This window comes from Doryrhamphus excisus, chromosome 19 (assembly GCF_030265055.1).
Source record: "Doryrhamphus excisus isolate RoL2022-K1 chromosome 19, RoL_Dexc_1.0, whole genome shotgun sequence".
Classification (NCBI taxonomy): Eukaryota; Metazoa; Chordata; class Actinopteri; order Syngnathiformes; family Syngnathidae; genus Doryrhamphus; species Doryrhamphus excisus.
In genome coordinates this window covers 6,329,025-6,345,668 of record NC_080484.1, presented here as the reverse complement: position 1 = coordinate 6,345,668, position 16,644 = coordinate 6,329,025, and the positions used below count along the sequence as shown (strand labels likewise).

At 41.9% G+C, this 16,644-nt stretch overlaps 2 protein-coding genes across 3 annotated transcripts; one reads left to right on the top strand and one right to left on the bottom strand.

The window, feature by feature from the left end:
* Positions 1-5,271: 5,271 nt before the first annotated feature.
* Positions 5,272-9,985, bottom strand: ndufa8 (NADH:ubiquinone oxidoreductase subunit A8). The gene is made up of 4 exons (XM_058057782.1): positions 9,772-9,985; positions 7,655-7,818; positions 7,339-7,504; positions 5,272-5,537 (listed from the first exon to the last, which is right to left on the bottom strand). Exons 1-4 carry the CDS (start codon positions 9,820-9,822, stop codon positions 5,400-5,402), a joined length of 519 nt encoding a protein of 172 aa, XP_057913765.1. The 5' UTR covers positions 9,823-9,985; the 3' UTR covers positions 5,272-5,399.
* Positions 9,986-10,002: 17 nt separating this feature from the next.
* morn5 (MORN repeat containing 5) lies at positions 10,003-16,008 on the top strand. 2 transcript variants are annotated; one of them, XM_058057780.1, is made up of 6 exons: positions 10,003-10,037; positions 10,338-10,579; positions 10,663-10,810; positions 13,172-13,283; positions 13,352-13,483; positions 14,752-16,008. In XM_058057780.1, exons 2-6 carry the CDS (start codon positions 10,533-10,535, stop codon positions 14,859-14,861), a joined length of 549 nt encoding a protein of 182 aa, XP_057913763.1. In that variant the 5' UTR covers positions 10,003-10,037; positions 10,338-10,532; the 3' UTR covers positions 14,862-16,008. The 2 variants fall into 2 exon arrangements, with proteins under 2 accessions (XP_057913763.1, XP_057913762.1); XM_058057779.1 differs by lacking the exon at positions 10,003-10,037 and having other exon boundaries at positions 10,139-10,579.
* The last annotated feature ends 636 nt before the right edge of the window (positions 16,009-16,644 follow it).

Here is a 16,644-nt window from a genome sequence, read left to right as displayed (position 1 = left end):
CATAGCATGTGGTAACATAGCATGTGGTAGCATAGCATATGGTAGCATAGCATGTGGAGCATAGCATGTGCTAGCATAGCATATGGTAGCACAGCATATCATAGCATAGCATATGGTAGCATAGCATATGATAGCATAGCATATCATAGTGTAGCATATGGTAGCATAGCATGTGGTAGCATAGCATATGGTAGCATATCATGTGGCAGCATAGCATATGGTAGCATAGCATATGGCAGCATAGCATATAGTAGCATAGAATGTGGTAGCATAGCATGTGGCCGCATAGCGTATTGTACCACAGCATATCATAGCATAGCGTATGGTAGCAAAGCATGTGGCAGCATAGCATATAGTAGCATAGAATGTGGTAGCATAGCATGTGACAGCATAGCGTATTGTACCACAGCATATCATAGCATAGCGTATGGTAGCATAGCATGTGACAGCATAGCATGTGGTAGCATAGCATGTGGAGCATAGCATGTGCTAGCATAGCATATGGTAGCACAGCATATCATAGCATAGCATATGGTAGCATAGCATGTGGTAGCACAGCATATGATAGCATAGCATATCATAGTGTAGCATATGATAGCATAGCATGTGGTAGCATAGCATGTGGCAGCATAGCATATGGTAGCATAGCATGTGGCAGCACAGCATATAGTAGCATAGAATGTGGTAGCATAGCATGTGGCAGCATAGCGTATTGAACCACAGCATATCATAGCATAGCGTATGGTAGCATAGCATGTGGCAGCATAGCGTATTGTACCATAGCATAGCGTATGGTAGCATAGCATGTGGCAGCATAGCGTATTGTACCACAGCATGTAGTAGCATAGTGTATCGTAGCACAGTGTATCGTGGCACAGTGTATCATAGCATTGCATATGGTAGCATAGCATATGGTAGCATAGTGTATCATAGCATTGCGTATGGTAGCATGTGGCATGTGGTAGCGCGGACAGCGAAGACATAGTAGTGACAGCGCAGACACAGTAAGACATTCGGACGGGGAATTTAGCCATCTTCACCGTCACACAAGTGTAAAAAGAAGTTAACCCCTGAAACAATCCACTTCGACGTTGATAAAAAAAAGTGAAAATGCTGAGCATGGAGTCTCACGTTTGGATTTCTGTGACGCATTGTGAATTTCACGACACAGCGTCTTGACATGATTAGCGAGCTCCGTCTTGTCTTGGAGCTTGCCACCGACGTGGGCTTGGTGTTTTCTTTAGCCGGCATACTGAAGAAGTGTCAGGCGTGGGGGGGAAGAAAAAAAAATGTAGCGTGAAAAGATGCTCTGCCGAGCGTGTCCGCCTGGAATGCGAAACACGAGTCACGGTCATCACTCTGTCCAGACGTGAGATTTCTTTTTGACGTTTTGACACCGCTACACAAGGAAGACAAGTCTGAAAATATGTGTCCCTTTTATATTTTACAAGCACACCAGCAGGTGGCGCCAAATCAGTCAGAGCTTTTCTCCCTGTCACTCACACGCCCCATACAAACTCACAGGTGGCGCCAAATGAGTTTTTGGCCCATATTGGCACAATAGTGATCAATACAGCAGAATCTTTCAATTAATTAGGATCTGGGTCAATGCCCCACCTCGGACAACCCCGCCCCCATCAATAATGACAACAAATATCCTTTTTTTATTGTCATCTCATATTTAAAGTTCAACTATTTTCATAATATTTTGGAATGATGATGCTTTGGTTATTATTTGGTTTGAAATTATAATAATAAAAAAGCAATAACAATAAAATAACAATTGAAAAGATGAAAGTTGGCGGCACAGCGGTCTAGTGGTTAGCACGCTTACCTCACAGCTAGGAGACCAGGGTTCAATTCCACCCTCGGCCATTTCTGTGTGGAGTTTGCATGTTCTCCCTGTGCATTCCAAAAACATGCTAGGTTAATTAGCAACTCCAAATTGTCCATAGGTATGAATGTGAGTGTGAATGGTTGTTTGTCTATATGTGCCCTGTGATTGGCTGGCCACCAGTCCAGGGTGTACCCCGCCTCTCGCCCGAAGACAGCTGGGATAGGCTCCAGCACCCCCGCGACCCTCGTGAGGAAAAAGCGGTAGAAAATGAATGTAATTAAATACTTTGAAAACAATTTTTCAATGTATAATATTATATATACGCTGTATACTGTATTTCATAAAAAACTACAAATATTTAAAAAACAATACAAACTACAAATGTAATAAGTTTTACCATAATATTATAGGTTTCATTTATTTAAAAATCTAAATATGTATTTTTATGTATTATATATATATTTAAAAATATGCATGTTTATGTATATGTAAGACAGGGGTGCTCACACTTTTTCAGCATGCGAGCTACTTTTAAAATGACCGAGTCAAAATGATCTACCCACTACAAAAATGCAAAACATCTATTTATTGTCAAATGTATTGAGGATTATTTGTACGTACAATGTATGTTGATGTACCTTACATAACCAAATGAGCCAATATTGCAAAACACACATAATTAACTATTAACATTTTTTGTAATTACCTCCACATTACTCCACATTTCCCTTCTTTGGTACTGCGATGGTAGAATGGCATATGAGGCAAACGCACTTCGAAAAAGACATTGTGAAAAAAAAGTCCACCTCCCATTCCGTATGGAAGTGATATGTTTTTGCCTTTTTACTTGGTCCAGCTCCTTCACTCATTTTAGTGACCATAAACTTTAGCGAGGGCTTAAAATCTAACGCAATTCGCCGACTAGCTTAGCACTTTGCATCGTTGTTTACGCATGAGCGGTGACCTAAAGGTCAAAATTCAGTTGTCATCTGACTGGTTGTCCTGTATGTCAATCAAGTAACGGGGATGGATGATAGGCTGACATCGTAAGTTCTGCTGCACTTAGAGACGTTGTTTGATTTGATTGGTCACCCGAAGGGCAACATTCAGTTGTCATCTGAATGGCTGCCCTGTATATCAATCAAGTGACGGCATTGATGCGAGGATGATATTTTTTTAATGTCACGCCGCGATCGACCAGCGATCGACCAGTACCACCTCCGCGATCGACCGGTAGATCGCGATCGACTTAATGAGCACCCCTGATGTAAGAAAATAATACAATTTAAATTGTTTAATGAAATTAAAAATGTAGCTTGAAATTTGAATAAATAGTTAAAAATTTTGAAAACAAATTCAAATAATATAATAAAATATCAGTTTGTAACATTTCAATGTATTCCAGTCAGAATAATAACCAATAATGAATAATAGTAAGATAATAATGTGTATTGTGTTAAGGTGTACGGGGTAAAGCAGTATACTATACAGCATGTACAATATATACAGTATGTTGTCTTTGGTTGTCTATACTGATGGAGTGCTAGAAGCATCTGTTAGAGGCTGAAGATCGGCAGGAAAGAATAAAAACCTGCATGATGCAAACAAGCATGTGGGCAGCAGCGTCACTCAGGCCGCATGGAACCTAACCTGCATGGCTGTTCAAAGTGCAGGGGGTGGGGGGGCCATGAAAGTAGCAAGATGACAGGAGCGTAAACATTTTAGTACCCGCACTGCGAGCTCCTCATGTCGGAGATGCTGAGTATCAAAAGCATCCTTGGTGCTCATCGGCAATCCAAACACGCATCAAAAAAAAGCGCAGGGGGGCGCATTGACGTGGGGGGGCTGCCCTCTTGAAGCTGCCATCTTGTTGGGAGTCTCTTAGCGACTGCGGCTTCTTGCTCTGAGAAAGTCCCGTATTGTATTTCTTTCCTGCCCGGCGCACGTTTCCTGTGGCGGCTGCCGTGTCAAACGACGATGACCCGCCGCTTCCTGCGAGTCGCATGGAGACGAGGCCCTGCCACGAGCCCGGGGGGGCCGAGACCAGGAGCGCCCCCCTCCCCGCCTCACTTTCAAGTCATCACACCACCTGGCCTTTTCCATCCTGTAGCTTTCTTCTTCTAGATGTCAATGGCGTGGCCGTGAATCTTCCCTCCTTATTTACCTCCTCCATGCATCCTTCCTTTCCTCTTTGCTTCCCTCCCCTACCCCTCCCGGCCGCCCCCCCCAGGTCAGGAGAGGTTCTGTCAGACATTTCCTGTGCAAGCGGCTGATCCAGACCACACCTTGTGAGGGGATTTCTCCTTCAATCAAGTTCAACACTAAAAACAACACTGGCATGGAAGCAGGAGTTCAGAACAGTTGCTGAGATGTTAAAATGTTCATAAAGGTTACATGGAGACAGTTTGACCCTATTGCCGCTTTGCACTGTATTTTGCCATCATTTCAAAATTTCAATGAATATGAATAATGAATCCACGGGAAACCTACAAATGTGTGGGTTTTCAACTAGCCACCAGTGACCACAAGACAGTTTGACCCTGGAACAGACCATTTCAAGTTGCACTATATGTGGCCCTAATAGGAAGATGACCAAGGCTTTAATGATGACACATTTGACAGAAAGACCACACGTGTGCTCCATCATTCGTTAGCAGTGGCAACAGTTTGACCCTGGAACAGATTATTTCACTTCCGCTGTATTTGGACACATTCCTGAAGCACTTTTCATGGGATTAGAAGCCAGGAAACCTGGAAAATCTGTGGTTTTCCCATGATGCCTTAGGGATTATTCCCCATCAGGGACCACAGATTGACCAAGCACACTTTTCCAAGGATTAATGATTTGAAAGTTTGATAGGAAAATTATTTCCCACATTTCATTGGATTAAAGATTAAACTACAAAAAATACAAATGTGTGCGTTTTTTGCCCACCTGGTAGGGATTATTACTTACTGGGGCCCCTGGGTGGCAGCAGTTTAACCCTGGAACTGATTATTATTGGCCACGGCCTGCTGGCATCCAGGGGAAGGGGGAAACCATCCATTGGGTTTTCTGACTAAATGAAGGAAAGTCTTGGTCCCTGCACGAGGCAACATGGCAGAGGTTAAAGACCTTCCTCATAACAACTTGGACCCCCAGAAAAGTCCCGCTTTTGCGCCAACGGTGGTTTGAATGGGCTTCTCTTCCCTTGGGAGGTCATGCGTACACGCGTGTGAACTCTGTGACACAAACGCGTCTCATCAGCGCTTCTTCTCAGACATTGTCCCGTCCGGGAGTTCAGCGGGCAGGAAGCAAGCGGGGAGAAAAGGAGGAAGCGGAGGCAGCACTTTGTGGCCTGCAGGTAGCGACCGTTAAAGTCCTGACCTCCCGCTCCACCCTCCATCAGTCTTGACAAAACCAAGCGCAGCAGATGTGCAAAAAGAGCCAAATGAAAGGTTGTGTTTCTAAATGTTATTTTATTACTAGACGATGTTCACGTGTGACATTTACAAGCTGAGAGAAGAACGCAAAACAACGTTGAGGAGCAAAGGTGAGCACAGAAGCAGCGTGTTTCCATCCTCACCAGGGCCAAAAGAACAACTTGCTGCCGTACTTGGAGGGCTCCAACTTCCCCTCGATGGTGGGGTTGGGCTCGGGGCGTGGCCGGGAGTGGTAGGGGTTCTCGGGCAGGGGCCGCGAGGTCGCCACCTTTGTCACCTACCAAAACGACGCAAATAAGAACATATTCAACAGAAGATAACCTCAAGGCTCCAATGAATGAACCCCACCCACAATGTCCAGACGACGTTAACAGCTGTGGCTGTAGGCAACCTCCTCTAAAATGTCAAGTAACGCCAGTGGTCAGCATCCAGCAGCTTTATATCTAGCTCTGTGTACACTACTGCTGCCGGTTACATCACCACTGCCGTTGCTACTGATTTGCTCATAAGTAACCTTTCCACTTTCTCATGCACTCCAAATCATTCTTAAAGTTAGAAAATTAACTTGTCAGATGAAAATAATAAAGAATAAAATAAATAAATGGTATGCTTCTGAGGTAAACAAAACACCCTGGCTATCATGACAGCATTTAGTTCTTCTATATTACATAATAGAATTATCCTTATCCTACCTTGTTATTGCACTGTTGGGTCTACCTGTTGACTTTTTGGTTCCATGAGCCTCAGGATGTTTTTCAGAATGAATCTCCACTACTAAGCGCCATAGGTATTCGTCAGGAAGGGCATCCGGAATAGAAAAGGCTCAAGCCAAAAATCAGTATGCGGAGCAAAAAGATCCGCTGTGGCGACAATCCCACATTGTCCGAAGACAGAAAGCCTCTTTGCCTTTTCCATCAGGATATCAGGATAGTGTGAATACCCAATACTAAATTCACATTTTTACCAATATTTTGCCTTTTAATAGCTATTTCACTGCAATGCTCTTTGCAATCATTTGATTTTTTTTTCACTCTCACTGCCATTTCTACTTTTTGCATTTTTAATCTCCACTTATCTCCTTAAGATCCATTCCTGACTGGTCTTAACATTTTCATCAGGAGTGCATGTATGTGTTATTATATATTATTACAATTTTAGATTTATATTATATTTACATTGGATGTAAAATGACTTTGCTGCATTTTCATTTAGAAAAAAAAAACTAAACAAAAAACCTCCAAAGCTCCAGTCTTCATAATTTGGGTGTAAAAATGCAAAACTATACAGTTAAAAATCAACCAATTCAAGAAATTAAAATTTACATGAAGAATATGTACCCCGCCTCCCGCCCAGAGTCAGCTGGGATAGGCAACCCACTCTAATGAGGATGAGTGGCACAGAAAATGGATAAAATGAAGAATAAAAAATTCAAATTAATTATAAGACAGGCATCAATTGACAGTATAGCGCTGCAGGGGCTTTTTATGTTTTATGTTATATAATCTAAAAATGATATAAATGATACATCATAGTGTAGGCATGTTGGGAAATAGTACGTTGTTGATGCAGTATATGATGTGTTGTATCCAAGCTGTGTTCTATCATGCTTTTGCAATATGGTATAATGTTTTGTACCGTGAATGCCGTGTCTCTCACTTGTTCTATGTACGAGTCTATGGTGAGTGTTTTTAAAGGGCTTAGACAAGCAAAATCTGGCGCACTCATGAAAGTAGCTTCATTAAAAAGAGAAGGAATTCATAACAAAATAGACTAACCTGATTAAAACTAATATTTATCGTTGCACCAAAAGAGGTAACAAGGAGGAAAAACGGAATAGATGACTCTAAGCAGTAAAAAACAGGTGATGTGTTTAAAGGACTGAAAATATCATGGCCACCAACACACAGTAATTAGCGTTCCCGTGACATGGAGCTCAACAGGCCGTGGAAGTGAGCCAGTGGCATCCTGGTAATCACCATTTACATAGCATTCTGCGCGTCTACGCTGCATAATTTCAGCAATCAGCGCCTCTTCATCAGCAAGAAGAAGAAGAGCGGCCATCAAAGCAAACGGCTCACCTTTGACAGGTCTCCCAGCCCGGGTCGCTCCCAGCCCAGCTTATCCAGAACGCAGCTGTCGAAGGCGTGCTGCTGCTTGCGGCAATGACGCAGCTCCGCTAAATTAGAATAGTCCAGACAGGTCCAGTACTCGGTGAACGGCTCGGCACAGTTTCCCTTGATTTGCCTGTAAAAGCCGGAAGGGGGGTTGGGTTAAGATGTTTTATCTCAACTACAACCGCAATGATGAGGTCGGAGCCGTTTGCGTGGAGTAGCTAGAAGTACATTGTACATCCCAGTATAAGACATCCTGTTTAAAAGGCTGGTGTGTCGGTACCTGAAAAAGTTGAGCGCGCACTCGTTGACTTTCCTCCCTTCTTCCAGACACTTGCGGGGGTCCTTCTCCTCCCAGCGACACAGCATGAACTCCTTGTTGGGCTTGTCGCACTGGGAGCCCAAGTGGTGAGCGGCGGCTTTCAGCACCGCCGAGGAAACATTGATCTGGACACAAAATCAACATAAATATCTGCCACATCATGAGGTAACGCTGCACTGTAATAACGCTCATACACGATTGATTAGCGCTACTTCCACCTTCATATCCATTTCCATCCCTGGGAGCCTGACATGATTGATCACAGTATTCTACATTGTCCAGTTTTTGAAAGCAAAGGGTAAATTCCCAAAAAATTATATGTGTAGTTGATGGTGCCAGCCATGACGAGCAAGCTCTCGCTTTTTTGTATTGTTTTAAATCGGCTTCCTCATGAGCGTAAAGGGGTCTTAAAGTCTGATTTATTTATATTTTGTCGCCAACACAGCGTCCAACCACGGTAAACATACATATAGCTATGAAAAGATGTTTATATAACATGTACTGTATAATGCTTTATAGCCTTGTCGCTAGAGTTAGGCGATATGGATCTTAACATGTATCACGGTATAAAATTTAAATTGAGTCTTATATAAAAAGCTAAAAACTTGAGCCTTATCATGAAATACAGGTGTGTCAAATTGTAAAGCACATGTATTTATTGGAGCGCGCAGACCTCACAGCTAGGAGACCAGGGTTCAATCCCACCCTCGGCCATCTCTGTGTGGAGTTTGCATGTTCTCCCCGTGCATGCGTGGGTTTTCTCCGGGTACTCCGGTTTCCTCCCACATTCCAAAAACATGCTAGGTTAATTGGCGACTCCAAATTGTCCATAGGTGTGAATGTGAGTGTGAATGGTTGTTTGTCTATATATGCCCTGTGATTGGCTGGCAACCAGTCCAGGGTGTACCCCACCCCAAAAGACAGCTGGGATAGGCTCCAGCACCAAACAATCTGGTAACAATCTGGCTAACTGGCTCTGTTCTGTGGCAATCTTCTCTTTCCTGTGTGAACATCCCCATCGACAGTGTAGTCCGTTAACAGCAACTTAATCCCTACTTGGTTTCCTAAGTCGGAGATTGGTGATGAGAACATGAGAACATAGTTCCAGTTAGTTGCAGGGTCACTTGAGTTAAGAGTTTCGCTTGTCAAAACAATAATCGTTCAAAAAAAGGATGCATCATAAAAGTGCCTGCTCAAAAAAAATAAAAATCACACAAAACGCTGGGCTTTATATTAATCTCCCGCTGGATTTGTGCACACTCGCCTCTTCATTCATGGGTATGTGATGAACACACTCGCATCTTCTTCTGCTGTGGAACACATCCGTAAAAAAAGATGGCCACGCCGCTTGTCTCTGAAGAGGACTGGCATTACCGCAAGTCTGCAGTACCAAACCTTCTTCTTTAGGAAAAGAAAAACTTACAATATCACTCGGAATGAACATCCAGCAGCAACACAACATTTTGGCATGGCTACTATTTTAATGAAAAATACACTGAACCAAGTTGACCATCTACGTGACAAGCGTTTGTTTACCCTGCTTTAGCTGAGACGTGTCACTCTCTGAATGACTCTGAACTGCGGCACCATCAACTATCAATGTTATTTTTGCAAATTTACAGTTGACTTTCACACGTTGAACATAATTAAAAACAAGATATAACATATTTTAGCAAAGTTGACTAATCATGTCAGGGATCCTCCAAGAACCGTGCAAAAACACGCTGTCAGCTAACACCTGACTTTCCAAGGACAAGCTCGATGTGTCCATAGCATTGCTGTCACAGTCTTCCAAAGTCATATCCAGACACCCCAAAGTTTGTTATCATCATTGTAATGCTAGCTGTACTGTACTTCGCTCAAGCGGTGGGTGTAATACGATAAATGGCCAAACACCTGCAGGAAGTCATGAAACATAATCTGGAATGTTATTTTTACTTAATGTAAATTTTTTAAAGCACGGTAGCAGAGGTTTAGTGGAAACATTAGTTAGACATATAGCCGCGGCTCATATTAGCCTATGAGCGAAGTAGCTAGCTAGCTGTCCCCTCTAGTCGTCCATTGACATATAAACTCACCTCGTCCACATTCAGCTCCTGCAAAGTGGGAACCTCCCTCGTCGAGGGCATGGCTGCATAAGTGTGTAATAAAGCACACACAGAGAGAGAGGGAGAAACACAAGACGTTGAGTAAACTTTGAAGGTCTTCTCGTCGAGGAGCGCCGAGGCGCAGTGGAAGGTCAGCTAGCGTTCCTCTGTCTGCTGTCAACGAGGAGGCGCGCGGCAATGACGTCAGAAGCGAGCGACTCCAAACAGCAGAGCCCGCGTGCGCAATAGTTGCCAGGGTGAAGTATGAAATTTATAATCTTTCTGTAACTTTAGCTTTTTGTTCTGTAATATTATGTTTTAGTAGCATACGAAGCGCTTAAATGCTATGTTAATTTGACACAATGTTGGCTAAATGGTGACGGTTTGCATTGGATACCTTGTTGCCATGGTAACTGTACACAATGCCGACTATCATCGGAAGACGGTTCACTTTTGCTTCTAGTTCGTAGTCTTTTTGGTGCCAACATCTTCGCAACTTAAAACGTTAAGGTTCTTCAATTTAATTCAACTGAAAAAAACTTTATTTGTCTCCCCAGTTGAAGGCACACAGAACAGCTAGTAACCAATATACTGGAACAACTGAGATAATGCACAAAAAAAGCAGACTTAATCACCATACTTTCTTGTGAGAAGCATATAACACTGAGCTGCAGTAGCTCACCAAAAGGTCAAAGTTGAAAATCAACGAGGAATTCACTTTTGGGAAGACTGCATCTCAAGCTAAAAAAAAAATGGAGCTGACAGGAAGCAGTTACAAGGGGCCGACGCTAAATAGCAGGTGAGTGAAAGCTAGTTCATGAAGCCCTTTAGTGAGACAATAAAAGACATGAAATAATCATATCATTTGTATTCCTTTGTCAGGATGGAAGGAGAAGGGGAGTACACCTTCCCCTCAGAGACCAAGTATGTCGGGCAGATGAAAGACGGGATGTTCCACGGGAGGGGGGTGCTCCATTTTCTGAATGGAAGCAAATACGAGGCCACCTGGGAAAATGGCATCGCTACACAGGTGTGTGTGTGTGTGTGTGTGTGTGTGAGAACATGTTTCGCCTACTTACACGCATACATCTGGTCGCTGTTACAGCAATCATGCACTATTCTAGTCGTTATTAGGTTTCTCTTGAGCCTTGGCGGAGGTATACCTCCATCACTGCAATTAAGCTCATCAATTCAGCTGAGGGTCATTTCACGTGATAGCAACGATGAACAATGGCGACACTTGGCTTAAACTTGCCTGAGCCTTGCATGGATCCAGCACGGATATCATTCTGTATTCTGTATCATTGAATGGCTATCTGTTGCTAGGCAGATTTCATAGAATGCAGAACTATAATTGCCCCATAGACCAATGGAGAACAATTACTGGCACAGTACAGTTGTGATGGACATATTGATTACATGGTATTGATGTATCAATACGCATGTGAAAATCGAATTATTATCTATTTAGCTCAAGAAAAAAGAGCATGTGTCACTGCCACATCTTTTAGGGAGACTCTTGTGCTGTTTTATATTTAAAAAAGTCCAAAACAGTCATCTGTACCAATAACCGGAAAAATACCAAAAAAGGTAATTGTGTTGGTATAAAAAAATAGCAAAGATCTCATCAGTATGAGGGACAAATGCCCAAAATGTATTTAAAAAAAATGAAAAAAAAACGTCATTGGTATTGGTTATTGGAAAAAAACAAAAAGGTCATCGTATCAGTATTGAAAAGAAATGACAAAAAAGGTCATTGGTTTTGGTATCGAGGGAAAGATCCAAAATTATCCAAAAATGGATACCAAAAAGGGTAATTGATGTTGGTGGGGGGAAAAAAGCTAAGGAAGGTCATTGCTATTGGTATCCAAAAAATCAGTATCGGACAAAAATGACAAAAAGGTAATCAGTATCAGACAAAAATGACAAAATGGCAATCAGTGTCAGGGAAAAATGACAAAAAAGGTCATTGGTTTTGGTATCCAGGCAAAGATGGTCGATATTGGTATCCAAAATTGGGTACCAAAAAGGGTAATTGATGTTGGTGGGGGAAAAAAAGCTAAGGAAGGTCATTGCTATTGGTATCCAAAACATCAGTATCAGACAAAAATGACAAAATATTAATCGGTATCAGACAAAAATGACAAAATGGTAATCAGTGTCAGGAAAAAATGACAAAAAAGGTCATTGGTTTTGGTATCGAGGGAAAGATGGTCGATATTGGTATCCAAAAATGGGTACTGAAAAGGGTAATTGATGTTGGTGGGGGAAAAAAATGACAAAAAAGTAATCCTGTCGGGAAAAAAAGCTAAGGAAGGTCATTGCTATTGGTATCCAAAAAATCAGTAACAGACCAAAAACGACAAAAAGGTAATCGGTATCAGACAAAAATGACGGGGGAAAAATGAGAAAAGGGTAATTGGTGCTGGTATCCAAAAAAAATTCCAACAGGGCCATCGGTGGATTGGAAGTTGGCAAAAATTACGGAAAATTACGGAAAATTCATTCATTCATTCATTTTCTACCGCTTTTTCCTCACGAGGGTTGCGGGGGTTGCTGGAGCCTATCCCACTTGTCTTTTGGGCGAGAGGCGGGGTACACCCTGGACTGGTTGCCAGCCAATCACAGGGCACATATAGACAAACAACCATTCACACTCACATTCATACCTATGGACAATTTGGAGTGGCCAATTAACCTAGCATGTTTTTGGAATGTGGGAGGAAAACGGAGTACCCGGAGAAAACCCACGCATGCACGGGGAGAACATGCAAATTCCACACAGAGATGGTGGAATTGAACCCTGGTCTTCTAGCTGTGAGGTCTGTGCACTAACCACTAGACCGCCGTGCCGCCACGGAAGTGTAATTAGTAAAAAAAAAAAAAAGTAATTATCAGTATTTTTAAACAAAGTAACAATTATCTATATGAACAATGCCAAAAAAGGTCATCATTATTGTATTGTTTTTTAAGTATTTTTTTTAAGAAATAACAAGCGATGACACTTTGACCCTGGACCAGATGATGTGTCCTTCCACGGAAAAAGGTGGCCCAGCAGCTTCAATATTGAATTGTTTTGGAGCGTGAAGGGTTTGAAGCGTGGCCATGATGCTAACTGACAGATGGGTGTTGGGTACAAATGTACGCCGTGATTAGCATCTGTTTTCCTCTATCGCCGATTTTTCTGATTGCATTGTTGATTTAGGAAAGTAGGAACGTTCCAGACAAATGTTTATTCCTTTGTCATTGTCTGGCATTAAAAGAAAATTTAGATCTCCGTCTCTGCCTCAAACTAAAAAGCAGTAATGGAGAAAATGGACGTTCTTTTTCGCTACTCAAAACAGCAGCTTTTGCTTGTTTGAATGTTTCTTGTTTATTCTTCCATCCAAAGGGATCCTTCACCTTTGCAGACGGTTTGCTGTACCAGGAGAAGGACTGGGATTACTGCATCGGCCGGGACAGGCGCTTCTACACGGAGAGATGCCACGGACTCAGACCCGCAGGTTGCTTTCACTGTTAAGTCCATGTCGGACTTAACAATGGTCACGTGATGTCACTTTCCTGATGGCAGGTGAATCCCAGCTCACCGACCTCCATCCTCCACGCGTGGTTCCTGACGACTGCTATGACTGCGGTGACGGTTTCTACGACCCCGCCACGAGAAGCGTGACCTCCTACGACGGGACTTTCCTCAGAACGGCAGGTGAGGCGTAAATGTGCCGCTTTCGTTTCTTATTTGCTGACCCCTGATCAGTGTGCTATTTGGGGGCTATTTGGTCTGCAACAACTGTTGGCAGCTTTTACTGCCAGACATGATAGATCAGGAACCAGCAGGATTACCGTACCCCAAAACTAACCAACCAGCGTAGACAAATTATTTTTTTTCAGATTAAAATTAACAAAGCATTATTAGAGCCCTGTAGACATGACAAAACATGACTATAGTCACATTTATACTCTTTTTATTTACAACATATTGCGCAACTGCAGGGTCTTGAGACACATGCTAACTCGCACCTAGAGAGCTAGCGACCTAAACGGTAGCCTTCAAGTTATTTCCTTTAAACTTAAATTAAATAGCCAAAAACTTACCACTTCCACAGGGATAGGGAGGATAACTATTAACAGTTATTTAACCTTTAACATGAACATTAATCAAACGTAATAATTTTTTCTGGGTACATGATACCATACAGCATCCATATCAAACTTGCGCGGGCCGCACGAACATTAAACTTTCATATCAAGGCGGGGGCCTCAAACTAGTGTCCTGGGCCGGGCCGCGGGTTTGAGACCCCTGTCTTAGAACGAGGGTCAAGGAAAGCATTTTTAATGATCCCAAAAGCTTTGTTTTGTGTTATGATGAAATTATTTTATCAAGGATTTGTTGACTTGAACCAGTTTGAATGAAGAAAAATGCAAAGTAGAAATGTTTTGGAATGCTAATGTTAGCATATTGTGCTAACTGTATTGCTGCTGCTATCGTGTCTTCCCGCCATGTGCCCACGTCCGTGTGGGGGAATACTGGTTATTGTTCTCCATCTTGGCACCGTGCCAGTTCACGAGGCTAACCACCAAGGAGGCTAAGGCTAACCTGGGCAGCCCAGTGAAAGCTAACGCAGGTCTTTCCTGTCCAATAAGCTGACTTGTATCTTTTCTTGGGGGTCTCCTTCCTGGTGTCCCATCAGCATCATTGCATCCTGGACGGGAAGCCGTGAGGCAATAAATCCCATCTTTACACAGACGCTGACAAATGCCCCCTGCGCTTCCTTAGCTTGGAAAATAAATGCCTCTTCGGGCCCCATGGGTGTAGGCCCAGCCTGCAGAATTCCACTTTTACAAAAGGAATCTATTTAATTTAGAATTTGAAAATGTCTTATTTCAAATGGAAACAAAATATACATTCAAAAAGAAATATCAAGAAAGACTTGGACTTGCAGACTTGTGACTGTCCTTACTTCCCATCACCAGACGACTCGGAGGCCGAGTGGATCGTGCGTTGCTGTCGGAGGGCCGAGACGCCGATTCCGGAAGAAGTGTACGGCGCCATGGAGGAGTCACCTGAGACTTCCTCCACTTAGAGTGACCTTCATCATGAATTGCCGCTCTGAAGACGACCTATTTATTGTTGACGTATTCACAGAGCTGGCCATGCCGCCCTCCATTTCTGTTGTTAGTTTACATGTGTTGCGTTCACTGGGGCTCGGTTTTTGACATTTTCAATTGGAAAAGGCGAAAAGGAAAAGAATCTTAAGAAGCGACCCCGGCACGCGCATAGCCTGATAGAATTGCTCCCATTCTCTTGCCACGCTTCTTGTTGCTAGGCAGAATTCACAGTAATGTAAACAATGCTAACTAATGTAAACAAGCTGGTAAAAAATGTAGTCATCCCTTCTTTATGGTAGCTCATTGCTTCCAGACACCTTCATTAGAAACTTATATCGTATAATATGTTGGTTACTATCTTCTAAATACACTTGTTCAGCAACACTAGAGCCCTCAAGACATCAAATAACACCCCTATAATCACATTTATTTAAGTTTTACGAGAAAATAAGGCAGAATGTTAAGAGAATAATGTCGTAAATTCCAATAATAAAAGTCAATAACAGGATAATACGAGAATAAAGTTGGCAATTTACAAGAATAATGTTGAAAATTCCCTAGAAAATAAGTTGTACTATAACAATAACAAAGTCGTAAATTTATGAAAAAATAATAATTATGATAATAAAGCCTTAAATTTGCAACAAAATATATGATATTATTATTATTATTATGAGAATAAAGTCCTAATTTTACAAGAAAAAATTTTGTAATATTACAATAATAAAATGTGTACATTTTTACAAATAATTGTAAAATTACAATGACTGCTGGGATAGGCTCCAGCACCCCCGCGACCCTTGTGAGGAAAAAGCGGTAGAAAATGAATGAATGAATTAAATAATAATTACGATAATAAAGCCTTAAATTTGCAACAAAATATATGATATTATTATTATTATTATTATTATTATTATGAGAATAAAGTCCTAATTTTACAAGAAAAATTTTTGTAATATTACAATAATAAAATGTGTACATTTTTAAAAATAATTGTAAAATTACAATGACAGCTGGGATAGGCTCCAGCACCCCCCACAACCCCCCACGACAAAAGGAATTGAACTTGAAAATGTTGAATATATTCATTTTCATGGCATATTTTCCCAACTGAAATGATAATCCATGATAAAATATGACATTAAAAGAGTCATGTCATCTTTTTAGATTGTCTTGAATGATTTTTGTCTTGAAATATAAAAGTTCATGAAATAGACAATGTGAATGGTAGACGGGTCCTAAATAATTACCTTGACCAACACTTCCAAATCGGGCGGCACGGTGGTCTAGTGGTCTCACAGCTAGGAGACCAGGGTTCAATTCCACCCTCGGCCATCTCTGTGTGGAGTTTGCATGTTCTCCCCGTGCATGCGTGGGTTTTCTCCGGGTACTCCGGTTTCCTCCCACATTCCAAAAACATGCTAGGTTAATTGGTGACTCCAAATTGTCCATAGGTATGAATGTGAGTGTGAATGGTTGTTTGTCTATATGTGCCCTGTGATTGGCTGGCCACCAGTCCAGGGTGTACCCCGCCTCTCGCCCAAAGACAGCTGGGATAGACAAAAGGAATTGAACATTAAATGTTGAATATATTCATTTTCATGGCATATTTTCCCAACTGAAATGATAATACTTCATAAAATATGACATTAAAAGAGTCATGTCGTCTTTAGATTTTCTATGAAATATAAAAGTTCATGAAAGCAGTGATGAATAATAGCAAATGTGAATGTCCTAAATAATTACCTTGACCAACAC